Here is a 16281-nt window from a genome sequence, read left to right on the forward strand (position 1 = left end):
GTGGAGTTCCATGCACTCCAGGTGGTCATTGACAGAGAGGTTGACCCCTTTTCCTCTTTTGTCTTTCCTGATGATGATGATGATGAATGATGCCTGTCCTTCCTGAAGAGACTGTATCTTTCCATTCCAACACTCCAGTCACAGGAATTGTCACCATGTTTCCATGATGCCATTGAGATCATAGACATGCAGACATGCCTATATCTCTACTTCATTCCCTATGCCGGATGCGTTAGGATAGATGCATTTAAGTTGGGCCACACAGAAAACTACCTTCTCTCTGGAGTGGCTGGAATCCCTTTGTGCTGCCCTCCAGGTGTTCTGCAGACCTGCAATTCCTCTCCAGACTCTGGGTGTCTCTTGCTGGCTCTGGCATCTAACTGATATAAGTAGGATGGCAAATCATCCCATACCTTATCACTATTAAATAGCATGATACCTCCCTCCTCCCAGTCATAAATTGTTTAAAACTGTGTCAATGACTCCTGCTAACCCTTTACCAATGACCCTCTTTTCCTTTTGAGAGAGGTGATGCTTCTGATCCCATCTGATACCAGCAAGATTGGTGCTATCTTAGCTATCCCACTGTTAACAACCCAAAATTTTGGCAGTGACATGAGCCTCAGACCCACATGTTAATAGACTTAATCCATTTGTTTATTTCAGTCACTGCCTGCAAGTGGAACAGTGGAGGAAAAAATAACCTGTGCTCCTGATTCCTTCACCAATTGTCCCAAGGCTTTGAAGTCTGTGATGGCCTTTGGACTGACTATATGTTGTGATTTCATCACCACTCTCATCAAGGATCAGTTGTGGGTAGTAGTCTGAGCACTGTACCAGGCTGGGAAATTTCCTGGTGACTTCCTTAATCTTGACCCCAGGGATGCAGCAAACTTCCTTGAGGGGAATATCCTTCCAAGCATGTTGGACCTTCCATTCCCCTGAGAAGGGAACCATCTACTACTACAACCATTATTTTCTTCCTCATGGAACTGATCTTGTTATGAGCTCTAGGCCTGTCTGGCCTTGATAACACCTCTGGTTATCAAGGTGGAGAGGGACCTTCATCCTCATCATCTGTTGCATGACCTTCCTTACCTGTAACTGTTGTACAGAGAGGCACCTAAAGGGAGGGTGAGATGGGCAAGGAGGCATCTTGACCCGTTGTCCCAAGCAAGTACTTGCCTCTGTTAATCATTTCATTCTGACCTTCAGGCAGAGGGAGGTTACAGGACACTTTGGTAAGGAAGGATAGAGAGCAAGTAGTTTCTGTATAATAATCTCCGCTTTTTTTACAGTTACTTCACAGTGATTATTAGGATTTCCAAAGAAACAAATTCAACTTAAGTGTGCCTTACTGGGACCTTGAATTTAAAAAAAGCTCAGACTCCCTCATCATTCAGTAGGCAGATCTTTTTGAGAATACAGTCCATGACATCTAAAAAGTCTGTCAGATGAAGGGCAAGGGTGATGTGGAGAAGAGAACAGTTTTTACCAAGACACTAAGTCAATGAATCTAACTAGCACAAATGCTTTCTTGAGACATCATTCAGCTCACCCTTTTTAAGTATTTCAGTTGCATGTTACAAACTAAGAGACATTACATTTGAAGAAAAATTTCATTGCAATTTCAGCAGGAGATGAAGTTTGACCTAAATTCCATACTGAGCCTTTACTTAAGCTTACTTCTTGAAGTAGAATCAATATTTACCAGTAACTACTGTCAACTAAACTAGCTTTCTAGTGGTAAAAACACTGAGCTGTTTTTTAATAGGAGAAGTTTTAGTTTTGTCTGAAAATATAGCAAGAACACGCTTCATAGATAGGATAGATTTTTTATTTCATCTTTAATGATGAAAGAAAACCCACGCTTACTGGTTTAACATTATGTTACAATGTTTCTCTTTGTTCACCTCTCCCCACTTCTCCCCCTTGCCCCTTTATCCATCTCTCTTTAAAATTCTCTCTTCAGATTTATCATCTACCTATTTCAGATGAGCACTTAGATAACTTGTATTTGAAATCTGCAGCTTGCATTTTGGACTGGAAGGGCATGTGTGCCTGAAGGTTGTATCTTCATTTTGCTGCTTTCTTCCTTTGCTGTGGATCAAGTGACCTGAGAGGATTGTCTGCAAAACTGCCTTGCCTGATTATCAAACTCCTGCTAGAAAATGTAACTGATTCAAAAAAAAACCCCAAAAAACCTAAAAGTTATGATGTGATTATCTGAACTGACAGTTATCATTTAAATAACTCAAAATGTGTGCCTTCAATATTGGGAATATGACTGCAAAATGGCTGGTTTTGTAAAGCTGCCTAATTCTCTTCTTGGTTCAGTGACCCTGGCTGGATGTCAGGCACCCACCAAAGCTACTGTATCCCTCCCCTCTGCAGCTGGACAGGGTCAAGAAAATACAAAAAACGGTTCATAGGTTGAGATAAGGACTGGGAGATACTGCTCATCCAATACTGTCATGGGAAAAACAGGTTGGAATTAGATACATTAGCTGAATTTATAAGTAACAAAATCAGAGTGGGATAATGGGGAGTAAAAACAGACCATAAAAACACCTTCCCCCTACTCCTCCCTCCTTTTTAGCTCTACCTCCTATCCCCATCAGCGCAGGGGGACAGGGAATAGGGGTTATGATCAGTTCATCACAAGTTTTTTCTGCCACTGCTTAGGGAGAGTTATTCCCCTGCTCCAGCAGGGGGTCCCTCCCATGTGAGACAGTTCTCCATGAGCTTCTCCAACATCTCAGTCCAGCTCATGGGCAACAGTTCTCTACAAACTGCTGAATGTGGGTCACTGTTCATAGGGCACAGTCCTTCATGGACAGGCTGCTCTAGTGTGGGTCCCCTGCAGTGTCACAACCTACAGGAAACCTGCTCCAGCATGGGCTCCTCTCTCCACAGGTGTGCAGGTCCCTGCCAGGACCCTGCTCCAGCACAGGTTTCTCATGGGGTGACAGCCTCCTCTCAGGCATACACCTGCTCCAGCCTGGGGCTCCTCCACCAGCTGCAAGTGGATCTCTGCATCCCCATGGACTTCCATGGACTGCAGGGGCACAGGTGCCTCACCATGGGCCACACCATGGGCCACAGGGGAATCTCAGGTCTGGTGCATGAAACACCTCCTCCCTCTCTTTCTCCAGTGACCTTGGTGTCTGAAGAGTTGTTCCTCTCACGTGTTCTCACCCTGTTCTTTTCTGGCCGCAGTTACATCTATGCAATCATATTCCCCCCTCCTTCTTAAATCTGTTTTCACAGGAGCATTACCACCATTTCTGATTGGCCCAGCCTTGGCAGCAATCCCCATCTGTCTGAGAGTCAGCTGGGATTGGTGCTACAGGGGGTGGAGGAAGTTTCCAGCAGCTTCTCACAGAAGCCACCCCTGTAGCCACCCTCCTTCCCCAGTTACCACAACCTGGCAAAATAAAATAAATAATATTAATAAAAAAATCCAAAACATATATCACTTTATAGTTGAGGTGGCAGGCAGCTTTTGCCTGTATAGATAACTTGTACAGTTTGGGATTGATAGCATTTCATTTTTATTTCCTCATTTTAGCACTGAAAAATGTTTATGCTGTAGTAGGTACAGTATTTACACAGCATGCTACCAGTTGTGCTTAGCATAAAGTCATGAGGATGTATAATGCATGTATCTTGCATAGATATTTTGTGCGTAGAGATAGAGAAAGCAATTTCTAACTCCAGGTGTTTCCTTCTTAGTTTTTGTTGCATTTCCTAAATACATTTCAAAATACACACAGAGCACTGGCATCCAGATAAGCTGTGCTAAATATTAATAGCCTGCCCAACTAACCTGAATATGACATCCCTAGAATAGTGGTGTTAGTTTAAAAACAATATAAAACCCAAAAAATATTCGATCATAACAAAAGGACCAAATGAAACCAAACTCAAGTAAATTAAATGTTGTAGAATGTAAATGTTGTGTTTGGGCAGGTATTGTTCTGCTCCCTTTTTCTTCTACTGCACATGTGCACAGCTTGATAAAATCTGAGAGTAGTATTATGTGCTTAGTATTGCAATAATTCATGTCTTAATCTATTAATTTGTAATGCACAGAACATAACTAAACAGAAAGAATGCTTTGTTGTCTTTCAGAATAGCAGGTAACAGACAACTGATTAGCTTGACAACAACCTTCTTTGCAGCATCTTTTAAGTAAAAGCAAAATGTAAATATATTAAAAGTGTAAGGGAAGGAAATATTCCCAACATAGAAGCAAAGACTGAGAAATACCCTGACCTGATTTGAAGAAGCTAAACTGCCTGTAAGTATGAACTTTGTTTTAGAAGCCTTCCAAAATCCAAGCTGCTTACATAAGACTCTCTGAAAGAGAATTATTTTTAACTGCTGAGTACAATTTTTTTGTTGGTGGTGGAAGTGGTGAAGCCACTTTGAGAGTATTCTATAAATGCGGACAAGTAGGTCTGAAAATCAGTTTGGTCTTCTCAGAACTCACACTTAAAAAAAAAATAAAAAATTGAAGGTCTGTTTGTATCTGTGTGTGACAGGATGCAACTGCTGTAGAGTGTCCTGTTCTGGCTTTATTGTGTGTGAAAGAAGTAAGCATAAATACGTATTTTATACTGGGTACATTAGTCAACTGCTTGTAAAATGGTGTATTGGAAAAGATGAAGACTTCATTAACAGCAGAGGTGCCACAGGAGGGTGCTGTATCTGTGATTTTCATAGCTACAAAATTTGTACAGGTCTGACAAGTCACTTGATCTGAAGGGGTCTCTGAAATTTGAGGGTATTAAGCATACAGACATCCCTGTCTCTTGCACTTACTTAACTTGGCTTCTATGTCTTCAGCTTGCAGTTTCAGTAGACTGAAACTGGTAACTGCTTGGTATTCTCGCTTCAGGTCACAAATAAACAGGAAAACACCATGTCTGGGTAGGTTAATGCCTAAAATCCCAACTCAGTGTCTAAAAATTGCTGCTTTCAGTAAGGTAATGCCCATTTATTGCACTAATATAAGCACAGTAGTTTGTCTACTAAACCACAAAGCCCTTACTAGTGAGAACCATGACTAATGTTTTTCAACTACTTACCCAGGTAAAAATTGCACTAAAGACGCTTTCGAACATGAGGTACTTTTCTACAAGAGTTCATCTATATCCCAAGGTTAAAAAACAAAAAACAAAAAAACAAAGAAAAAAAAAAAAAGGCATGACATACTAAAAATAATCCATGTGTGACAGCACATGGAGATGTCTCCATTTGGACAAGACTCAAATCTTTCTTACTAATAAAAACTTCAGAAGCTATCTGGAGTTTTTATAACATTAAGCTGAAAAGGCATGACATGACATGAAGTACTTTTTGAAAAATACCTTGGTGGTAAAAAAGGACTTTAACCTTAAATTCTGTGAGCTAAGTGACTGATTGGGTATTTGGAGTTTTCTTCTAATCTTCATCAAAAAAGATGAGAAAAATACATATTAGGAATAGTCTGATCAAAAGCTTTAAAGCAATTGCATTGACATGCACTGAGGTGCCCACCAGCACTGGGAAGTGAAGGAAAAGGTCCAACTGCAAAAAGTTTTCAAAACTAAGGAGATGTCTCTCAACCTTGCATTCAGTACTTTAAATCACTGGTTGACTCACACTTGACTGCAATGTGTACATTTGTACATGAAAGCTCTAAGTTCAGAGTCAGTATGATGCCACTTAAGCTGTATTTCTAAAGCTTTTCATTCAATTAAATTTTGTATATTGCATCGTCACCACTACCTTTTTCTTTTCTCACATTTTTCAGCTTGGTGGCCAATGCATACATAAGAGATCAGTAAAGTTCTCATGTAGTCATAAGTGCTCTGGTGAGGTCAACAAGGATACAAACACAGAACCTACAACTCGATGAAAATCCAGCAGTGAGACAAGAATAGTGTCATGTATGGAACTTCATCATGCATGTTCCTGCCTCTTCTAGGAAAATTATGTTATTTTTAACAAAGCTGTAAGTTATTTAATCTTGTAATAGCAGATATGCCCATCTCAGTGTCTGACAGAGTAAATATTAAAATTTAGAAAATAAATTATTCTGTGTGACCCTTGCCAGGATCCTCAAAAGCAGGCTCTTACTAAAAGGAGAATTTTAACTTCATAGAGTGAAGGGCTTAAAAAGTTAACAGGTTTTGCAAATTACATCTTGTATGTCTTACAGAGCCATGATTAAAAAAAGGAGTAGTAAACCAGCTCTTAAAAATAAGTTGGTTTGATTTAATAATCAATTTAATAATTAAAATCCTGTCTCATAGCCTTGCTATCCTTCAGGGAATTTCTGTATGTGTCATTCAGAAAATTACTCTGGCAAAGCCTCACCCTGAAGAATGGCACTCTCAATCAGTAGCAGTATTTCTGGGAGAGATTTTTCTATACTGACAGTAATGAAGTTTTCTGGTGCACTGGGTGGCTCTAGAGTATCAAACTGAGACTGGAGAAGTTCACGTGGCATAAAATGACCTCTCCGCTTCTCCAGGCGGCCAGCAATGATGTCCTTAGGTCCATCCAAATGAACAAAGAGGATCTTCAGTGCTGGGTTGTCTCCTGGTTGCTCTGTCTGGTTGCTTTCAATTGCAGATGTTCCACCACTTAACACACACCTGTACATCTTCTTCAGTGCAGAACAAGCCAGAATTGTATCTTGTCTAGATGTGTCTTCTCTATTAAAAAAAAAAAAAATACAAAAACCTTTACATATCTACATGTAGCATAACAAAAATGGCTTGTTAGTTCTGCTGAACAAGGCAGACATGCCCTAGCTCCTCAAGAAGGTCAGCCATGGGAGTAGAGGCATTTTGACAGTGATTTTGACAGGATTTTGAAACCAAATTTCCAGTCCAGGTAAAGATGTGATTTGAAAGTGAGGCCAAGCTAGCCAGCCTTCTGGTAAAATCTCAGTCTTAGGGACCTTTTCTATTAGCTACCATTCTTTCCTAGATTAAATTCAATTCTAGCACAAGGAAGTGTCAAGCTCATTTCTTTAATTGCTGAGAACAGGAACTAAATATCCATAGAAACACCTGTCCCTTGTCTATAAAATTACTATACTGTTCTCTCTAAAGGTAAGGGGCTGATAAGCAATACAGACCACTGTTCTTAAATACACAATATTTTCAACACCCGCTGTCACTGTCTCAGATTTAACTGTAATTTATGTTTCCTGCAACTCATTGGTAGCATTGCATCTATACTCACTTCAGCTTAAGCAAGGGATTGCAGTTCAGTGAATGTGTTGCATATGTATTTTCTGCTGACAAGGTTTTTTTAAATAAAGCATTTAACTCTGGATGTGTCTGTTTCACCAAAAAGCAAATCCAGAATTAGTTGTCTCTATGAAGAGTGAATAAAATTCCTGCCTAAGAAAATATATTTTGTAATAAAATTAAAATCAGGTAGACAGCTATTTAAAAATCATCCTATGGTTATCAGATTTTGGTTCAAAGGGAAGTAAGAACTTCTAATACCTACCATTATCACCTAGTGACAGCCTCAGCTTCTTATAATTAAACATTTGCATTAGGCTTTTTTAAAATATATTTGATTTTGTAAAGTTTCCAGAGCTGGGCAGTGCATGAGCTATCACATAACTGAAGCAATGGATCCAGCAAATCAACCCAGAAAAATTTCTCAGTGAGAAATGAGGTATGCTCACCTAATGTGCACAAGCAAGTGTAAAGCCTGGCTAAACAGTCCCTGCCCTCCCAACCTTTTCCTTTTTTGGGACACACTTCAGTCCCTTCATCACTGCTGGATGCTCTCCAGTATGTCCATGCCTCTCATAATGAGGGTCCCGGAACTGACACAGAAGTTCGGGTGGCCTCACCAGTGCAAAAGGGGAGGTGGAGGATCATCTCCTTTGATCTGCTAGCAATACTTGCTCTAATATAGCCCAGGATTCAGGATTTTGCTGGCCTGCCTTGCCAGAAGAGCACATTGCTGGCAAGTATTCAACTAGGGCTGTCCATCGCAGCTCCCTCAAGCCATTTTCTGCTGCTTTCCAGCTGAGTGCCCCTCCGTGCCCGTACCAGTGCTTGGGGTTGTTCCTTCCCAGGGACAGGATTTGAATTTTTAAAAGGTTCCTACCAATCTGTTTCTACAGCCTTTCAAGGTCCCTCTGCCTCAGTTACTCCTCCCATTTTGATGTCATCTGCAAATTAGCAGAGTACACTCAAGCAAACAAATAGTGTCAAACTTACTTGACACAGTATCTTATTCAAAATAACAGTATTTTATCCTACTATTGTTATTGGTGTATTTTGTGGTTATGTTCTTTGTAAGTAGCTAACATAAGGCTTATAAATAAACTGGATCCTTGAAATTATTTTTACACAGATAGTAGAAAAAACAACCATCATTGGTAACAGTTTCCCACTTTATTTCTCAGGGATTAGCTCACCATCAGCAATTACCATGACAGTTTAGATTAGTAAAAATAGAATGATTTTATTACCTGCAGAATTTCTTTACAATACCACTTACATTTCTGCTTTGCAATGCAGTGGGGAAAACATTTCTGGTACTTCTGTCTTTAGCTAAAACATCTAAAAACTAGATATTCTCTTACCTCCTTAGTATATCATGCAATGCACAAAGCCAAGGAATCCTGTCCTAGAAAGAAAACAAGTTAGTTAAATTGTTCAGAAATTAATTTGAAACAATTGCTTCTAGCATGTCAGATATTTGACTAGAGGTAAATATTAGCATTAAATTGTACAGCAAGTTCAGTTTTGAATCTCTCTCTTCCTACATAGATATGCTCCCACTGCCTGAAGGCTAATAAGATGTGCTAGGTACATTATGAATAAGATGCTTTTAGTGGAATAATACTTTTTATATTACAGGTCCCTTCAAGTATATGATGGAAGTAATATATATGCAAATGCAGCATGCACCCTGTAAACCCTCTGAAGGACAGTCAACTTATCTCTTGCTTCTATTATACTATTCAAATGTACAGCTGGAGTTGTTATTTCTTTTTCCTGATATAGTGTCATACACACACCCCATTCCCATTTTGCATCCAAGTTGAAGTTTCAGTTACAGACAGATCTAAATTTAGTTTTCTGCAATAATTATGTCAGTAGCGCTCACAAACAAATGTAACCACAACTACAATTCCTCAAAACTTTTGCCCATTACTTAGGCAAACACAAGTGCTTAATTAAGTGCAATCAGATGCTTACTTAATATGAAATTTTAAGCTGCTGCAAACTTCAGTCATGCCTAATGAGAGCTAAACAGCTGCTCCCATTTAATGTTTCAATGCTGTTACTGCTGGGTGAGCACAACAAATGATAACATGGGCAAATAAATGCAACAATTTTTTGCTGCTCTCATTACACAGTAACTTCCCCTAGGCATTCAAGAAGGCCCTCACAATTTTGCACCTCTCGTTTTTCAGAAGAGATGCTTTCCTCTTGCTGAGCACCACGCACCAGTGGTTTAGTCATTCAAGTTGCTACAGACAACATACACACTTCCAACCACTAGTGAAAGATTTAAGTTTTTAACCAGAATCTAGAATATTTTTTTTCAGTTTAAATTGGCTAAGGACATCTCCCAAAAGATTTGAGGGACCAAAAGAAAAAAAAGTGAAGCCTTGCCAAAAAATAAAAAAACAAAAAAAAAAAAAGGAAAAAGGGTAGGAGCTTTGCAAAATTTTTCTATTACAGCTTGATTCTTAAAGTCTTTTTCAAAATATCCTATTACTGCATCTTGCCCTGTTTCTAGGCTCCATGTGCTTTTAGATTGATTTCATATGTTCACCAGGATTCTTTAGTTTATATTCTTTGTTTAAGACTCTTTAGCTACAGTCATAAGTGTATTTTTCTCTAGACGTTGTGGACATTAACTTTTTAAATTCTTCCTGATTCTTTACAGTAAAAGTGGCTTTAACTGCAAAACTACTGTCCTAATTGATAGCAAATGGAAAAATCCTTTTTTTTCAAGCGGTACCATTATGCTATTAGTACTTTAAGCATTGCCAGCCCATCAAGGGATGGGATTGTCCCACTCTGCTCTGCACTGGGGCAACCTCACTTTGAGTCCTGTGTGCAGTTTTGGGCACCACAATATAATAAGAATATAAATATATTAGAGAGCATCCAACATCCAAAGGAGGGCCTTGAGGATGCTGAGGGGCCTTGAGGGGAAGCTGTATGAGGAGTGGCTGAGGCCACTTGATTTGTTCTGCCTGCAGAACAGGAGACTGAGGACAGACCTCATTGCAGTTACAACTTGCTGTGAGAGGAGGAGGAGGGGCAGGCACTGATCTCTTCTCTGTGGCGATCGCCAGGGAATGGCCTGAAGTTGTGTCAGGGGAGGTTAACATTAGGTATTAGAAAAAGGCTCCACCCCAGAGGGTGGTTGAGCACTGGCTTCCCAGGTAAGTGGTCACAGCGCCAACCTGACAGAGTTCCAAAGCATTTGGTCAGCACTCTCAGGCACATGCTGCAATTCAGAATCATAGTAGCATTAGGCTTGGAAAAAATCTTGAGGATCATCAAGTCCAACTTTGACTCAATACCACCATGCTAATTAAACCATAGCTTGTAACCAAGTGTGTACTTGTTTTTTTACACACTTCTAGGGATAGTGACTACACCATTTTATTAAGCAGCCAATTATAATGCTTAGCCACCCTTTCAGTGATGACATTTTTCCTAATACTCAACTTGAACCTCCCCTAGCACAACCTGAGATCATTTTCCCTTGTCCTATTCCTTGTTACCTGGGGGAAGAAGCTGACTCCCATCTCACCACCTTTCTGGTAATTGTAGAGATTGATAAGGTGTCCCTCGAGTCTCCTTTTCTCCAGGATAAAAACATCCCTACCTCCCTCATCTGCTCCACACAGGACTTATATTCCAGACCCTTCACCATCTCCTTTGCCCTTCTCTGGACTGACTCCAGCACCTCAATGTCCTTCCTGAATTAAGAGGTTCAGAACTGGACACAGCAGTCAAGGTGTAGCCTCACCACTGTGAGATACAGGTACAGGGGGACAATCACTGCCCTGGTTTTGCTGGCCACACTATTGCTAATAGAAGCCAGGATGCCACTGCCTTCTTGGCCACCTGAGCGTGTGCTGACTCATGTTCACCTGCTGCCGACCAGCATTCCCAGGCCCTTTTCTGCTGGACAGCTTTCTAGCCTCTCTGCCCCAAGCCTGTAGTCCTGCCTGGGGCTGTTGTGACTCAAGGGCAGGACCTGGCACTTCACCTTATAGAAACTTATTGATCCAGCCCATTGATCCAGCCTGTCTGGACCCCTCTGCAGAGCTTTCCTGCAGACTTACTGAATGCAGTCAACCCCCTCCATATCATTAATAAAGATGTTAACCAGGATTGGCTGTGATGCTGATGCCTGTAGCTCCATTCACCAACAGCCTCTAGGCCAGACAATCCAGCCACTTCTTAACCAGTGAACAGTGCACTCATCCTAGACATAAGAAGCCAGTTTCTCTAGGAGGATGCTTTGGGAAATGGCATCAAAGGCTTTACTAAAGTCCAGGCAGACTGTATCCACAGCATTTCCCTCATCCACTAGTTCACCTGGATATAGAAGGACGTAAAGTTACCTTTCGCAAACCCCTGCTGGCTGGGCCTGATGCAGTGGTTGTCCTGCACATGCCATGTGATGTACTCAATCTGTTCCATAACCTTCCCAGATACTGAGGCCAGACTTACAGGCTCCCTGGATCCTCCTCCCAACCCTTCCTGTAGATGGGCCACATTGGCCGACCTCTAGTTGTCTGGGACCTTCCAAGTTAACCACAAGTAGTGACAAATTATGAAAAGTGATTTGAGAGAGGGTAACAAATTTTTGGAGTTGTTTTGTGCAGGACCATGAGATAAATTCTGTGGTTCTTGTGGGTCCCTTTCAACTCAGTATATTCTAAGATTCTGTCATTTAAATCCAAAACTGCAACTCTGTGTGTGGACTGTAGTGGGGGAGATTTCTCACAAATCCTGAAGCAGCAGCATACCACTTGCGAGCTGACAAGCATTTGATAAACTACTTTTTTATGCAGAATCTTTTCCGACACAAGAAGCTTCCCTCACCTTAGCAAATGCAGACCTGTGTTTACAGTCAGATTAGTCTATGTAGTAAACTACAATCTATTTCAACAAGATGTGTATGAAGTTACAGAGATAAATGTGTGGACAACAGTTTTTTCAGGGTTTATTCAAGGTACCTCATCATTTAGTGGTATCCCTTTTTCCATTTTCTTCTTATTCTCTAGAGGATGATAATCGTCTGCATCGTAGAATTTCCATCCCAACTAAGAAAATAATAAATTAGTTATGAATCGTTCAGCTAGGTCAGGTGAGGCAACAATGACTTCAGAATTTACAAAGACAACACCTAAGAAATTACAGGCTTCTTGCACCACAGTATGAATCACCGTTTATAGCATGATGATTAGGAAAAAAATCCAATCAACCAACCAATCAACAACAAAACAAAAACAAAAAGAAACAAACAAACAAACAAAAAAAACCCAAAAAAAAACCACCCAAAAAAACAAAAACAAAAACCCAACAAAACCCACTAAGGCAGCTTGGTAGCAGCAACAGCTGTTGCACTGAGCCGAAGTCCGTGCAGGCGACACGGCACCAAGCCAGACTCGGCTCGGGGGAGCCGCAGCCCGGGGGGCCGTCGGCCCGGCGCAGGGAGGCGCCTGCCCGCCCCGGCACGCCTCCGGGGCGGCGGCTCCCACACGCTCCTACCTTCTCTGCCAGCCGCGACCCGACCGTGGTCCTGCGGGGAAGCACAAAGGGCCGATTAAGCACCCGGACCCGCACCCGGACCCGCACCGCGGGGCTCCGGCCGCGCCGCCGCTGCTCGCCCCGCCTGCCCGCCGCCCGGTACCTACTTCCCGGAGCCGCTGACGCCCATCACCACCACCAGCACCATGGCGGCCCGGCGCACTCTGCCGCTGCCCCTTGGCCTTGGCGCCGCCAGCCCGGCCCGCCCTCGGCCTCTGCCGCGGAGGCGGTGCGGGGCGGCCCCGGGCGGCCGTGCGGGGAGCGGCCCCGGCGCTTCCTCCCGCCCCGCGGGCTCCCGGCACCGCCTCCTCCCCCTCCACGGGAGCCCGAGACACCCGCGTCGTGTCCCCCGCAGTCGCTCCTTGTGCTGAACTTACCTGATCATCTCCCAGACCCTCTTTGTCTCAGGCTTTTCAGTCTGGTTGGGCGTTTCTCTTCCAGCGGTTCCTAGCACGGTATTCACCTTTTGCAGCCTCAGCAGCACAGGTGAATTTAATAGAAACAATAATTTCTGCAGTGCATGTTAAAGTGTGCACGATACCCGTTGAATTCTGTATTTCCCTTTGGTGATAAAGGTCTGCCTTTAAAATTTAATTAAGGCATCAGCCATGCCGTGACTAACTCCCTTTTAGTATTTCTTAAAGCATTGATCCAGTCATACTTTTAAATCACTGAATTACTTGGTAGGAAGGTTGGGAAGGACTGATAGGGTCGTCCAGTTCAACACCCCAGCTCAGGCAGGACCCTGTAAAGCACGTTAGGAGTCTGTCCAGGTGGCTTTTGAGTATCTCCAGTGAGGGAGACTCCACAATCTCTCTGGGCAACCTGTTCCAATGCTTGGTCACCTTTGCAGTAACAAAGTGCTTCCTGATGTTCGAGTGGAACTTCCTGTGTTTCAGTCTGTGCCCACAGCCCCATGTCCTATTGCTCAGCACCATTGAGCAGAGCCTGGATCCATCCTCTTGATACCCTCCCTTCAGATACTGATAAACCTTGATGACATCCCCTCTCAGTTGTCTTTTTTTGAGGCTGAACAGGCCCAGGTCCCTCAGCCTTTCCCCATAAGAATGATCTAGTCCCTCAGTCATCTTTGTAGCCCTTTCCTGGATCTGCTCCAGGAGCTCCATGACTCTTGCTCTGTGAAGCCTAGAACTGAATGTGGCACTCCAGATGTGGCCTCACCAGAGCTGAGAAGAGGGGCAAGATTGTGGAAAATTGTGGAAATTCTCTTAGATAGCAAGTATTCTTGCTATTATCATGTACATATATCTGACCTAGCAACATTTTTAAAGCTCTGCAAGGATCAAATGCAGTGATGCTGCTGACCAGCATTGAAGTTTTTCTGTGCTGAGAAGAACGGAGAAGCATCTGCTGCACCTGTAAGAGCTGCTCCAGCTGGTGAGGGTGGCTTCAGGAGGGCACAATCTGAACCTCCTTCATATTTTTTACACCAATCAAACCTTGGAATGAATTCTCAGAATATTAAGTCTCTCAGTCTGCATGAAATTTTAGTGCCTTTGCATAGCACTCCAAATAACATTATGATTGATACATGTACCTTTTTTTTGATTGTTGGTCATCTCTGACCATTTAATGGAGATGTGGGATTTCATATGCCTATTTCACATACCCATTAAGAAATTCTTAATGAAAACCGGAACCTTCCAGGTTATTAAGCTATTACTGAATCAGGCCAGTTCTCAAATTACAGACTACAATTATATTTAAGGCGCCATGTAACTGGATACATATTTTGCTGCACTAGTTTATGATTGTGCTAAAGTAATTGAATTTGCATGTATCTTCTCCGTTTGTTGGCTTAGAGACAATGAAAAATGCTTAATTTGGACGAGGGTTCCTGGGACATCCAAAAGAGCAAGCTCAAAAATACCAGTGGTCACTTTGACCCTGGAAGCATCACAATTCCTATTCCCATTCCTAGAATTAGAACTTTTAATTGCTCTGTCACGACAATTCCCCAGATCTTGCTAAGATGAAGAGCAACTGACTAGCCTGTCTACAGTGCATGCTCAATGGCTTTTGTTGTAACCAGCTTTAACAAGCTTCTCTACTTGATACCTTTTCTTTTCATCATTGATATCCTTGCATTTTGCAAAAAGAGCCATGTTAGACTGGTGTGATGTTAGCTAATAGCTATTTTATATCCTTTCTCATGCAGGAAATTGTGCCAGGTGTTCTCTTTTATTCAATCTCAGGATAACATAACATGAGCATGCATTGGCAGAGTTTGCATGCACTGTACAGGCAGCAGTGTGCTCTGCAGATGCTGCTGCAGGAAGAAGAAAAGGATCTGGAGAAAGCTGATTGAATTGTGCAAACACAAGAGCCTATAGGCAATGTGAAGAAGGCAATTACATTCAGACTTTCTGCTTGTGTGGCTGATCTGATTTGTGTAGCTATAATTCATGTTAGTAGTCAACTGGAGAGATGACTGGATAAAAATCAGTCAAATGGTTGACTTAACAGCATCAGACTATGTATACTTTAGTTAAGCATTTAAGATGTGCTTAATTAAGTTGTATATTAAAAAAAATATGTGGATCCTTTTCATGTGAAGGAGGATTTCCCTTTCACTCTGTTGTAGTCACAGGACTATTAAATATTTTTACACTTACTATTTCTTTAATAACATGGAAGAATTTCGTATTAGTCTTCATCATTTAGTGATATATATACATCCTAGGAAATTTGTCCTGATGCTCATTCTTTGAAGATCTTTTGCTGGAGGTGGCATGGGTGCCTTCTTCCTATCATTTAAATTTATTTTTATTTCTAATGTTGTCAAAATTTAGAACTTGATTCCGAATCCCTGATGTAGCTATATAAAAAAATCTTGTATGGTTTCATAAGTTCCAGAGTGCATTCACATAGCTGAAATAGGAGACAATGGAATGTAAATGTCTTCTGATGTTTTATTTATTATATATAAATAAAATATAACATATAACATATGTTATATAACATTCTAGAATTAAAAGCCAAAAAACCTCAAGAATACCTACCAGAAAACCCATCAAGTACTTCTCAGCCCCAAAATAATTTTCCAGACACTGTACTTTAAAGTAGTTTTTAAAATGCCATTTGGTATATTTTATGGCTATTAGGAGTATTTTCAGTGTCTTTCTGAGCCTTTCTGGTTTGACTAATTGACTAATATTGAATTTATGGAATTCAGTAAAGCTTCATCTTCTATTAAATTAGCTGCCTAATTTTAGAGAAGGGTTATATGAAATATGAATGAGAGAATTTCATTTTTCTGGAGTTATTTCTGTTTGCCCTCACTGTGTCTATCTCCTTCCCATGGATACTAGGAGATGTCTGTTGTATTCGGAATATTGCCAAACTGAAAGTAGAAAAAAACATTTCCATGATAATTCCTAATGGAAACTAATCATAGTATAAAGGTGAACTACTGTAAAAGTGCACAGGCCTCTTAAAGCCA

The 16281-nt window shown here is 41.4% G+C and overlaps 2 protein-coding genes across 5 annotated transcripts in view; one reads left to right on the forward strand and one right to left on the reverse strand.

Annotated features, from left to right (window-relative positions):
- UBQLN1 (ubiquilin 1) overlaps window positions 1-7333 on the forward strand; it is a 36927-nt gene extending 29594 nt beyond the window's left edge. For both annotated transcript variants that reach the window (XM_032744504.3, XM_030257351.4), the window contains one exon: window positions 2917-7333. In XM_032744504.3, the coding sequence (XP_032600395.3) occupies window positions 2917-3129 (213 nt within the window). In that variant the 3' untranslated portion in view covers window positions 3130-7333. The remainder of the gene's footprint in view (window positions 1-2916) is intronic.
- On the reverse strand, window positions 1820-13089 carry IDNK (IDNK gluconokinase). 3 transcript variants are annotated; one of them, XM_030257357.4, is made up of 5 exons: window positions 12926-13089; window positions 12780-12810; window positions 12245-12331; window positions 8612-8655; window positions 1820-6707 (listed from the first exon to the last, which is right to left on the reverse strand). In XM_030257357.4, the coding sequence occupies exons 1-5, from the start codon at window positions 12964-12966 to the stop codon at window positions 6347-6349; spliced, it is 564 nt and encodes a 187-aa protein (XP_030113217.1). In that variant the 5' UTR covers window positions 12967-13089; the 3' UTR covers window positions 1820-6346. The 3 variants fall into 3 exon arrangements, with proteins under 3 accessions (XP_030113217.1, XP_072777894.1, XP_030113219.1); XM_072921793.1 differs by having other exon boundaries at window positions 12922-13049; XM_030257359.4 differs by lacking the exon at window positions 12780-12810 and having other exon boundaries at window positions 12926-13075.
- Window positions 13090-16281: the final 3192 nt, after the last annotated feature.

This window comes from Taeniopygia guttata, chromosome Z (assembly GCF_048771995.1).
Source record: "Taeniopygia guttata chromosome Z, bTaeGut7.mat, whole genome shotgun sequence".
Classification (NCBI taxonomy): Eukaryota; Metazoa; Chordata; class Aves; order Passeriformes; family Estrildidae; genus Taeniopygia; species Taeniopygia guttata.

Coding starts and splice junctions, on each gene's coding strand:
- IDNK (XM_030257357.4), bottom strand. CDS start 12,966: ATGGTGCTGGTGGTGGTGATGGGCGTCAGCGGCTCCGGGAA. Junction 12,811..12,925: donor GGCGTCAGCGGCTCCGGGAA/GTAGGTACCGGG, acceptor GCTTCCCCGCAG/GACCACGGTCGGGTCGCGGC. Junction 6,708..8,611: donor TTGCATGATATACTAAGGAG/GTAAGAGAATAT, acceptor TTTTTTTAATAG/AGAAGACACATCTAGACAAG.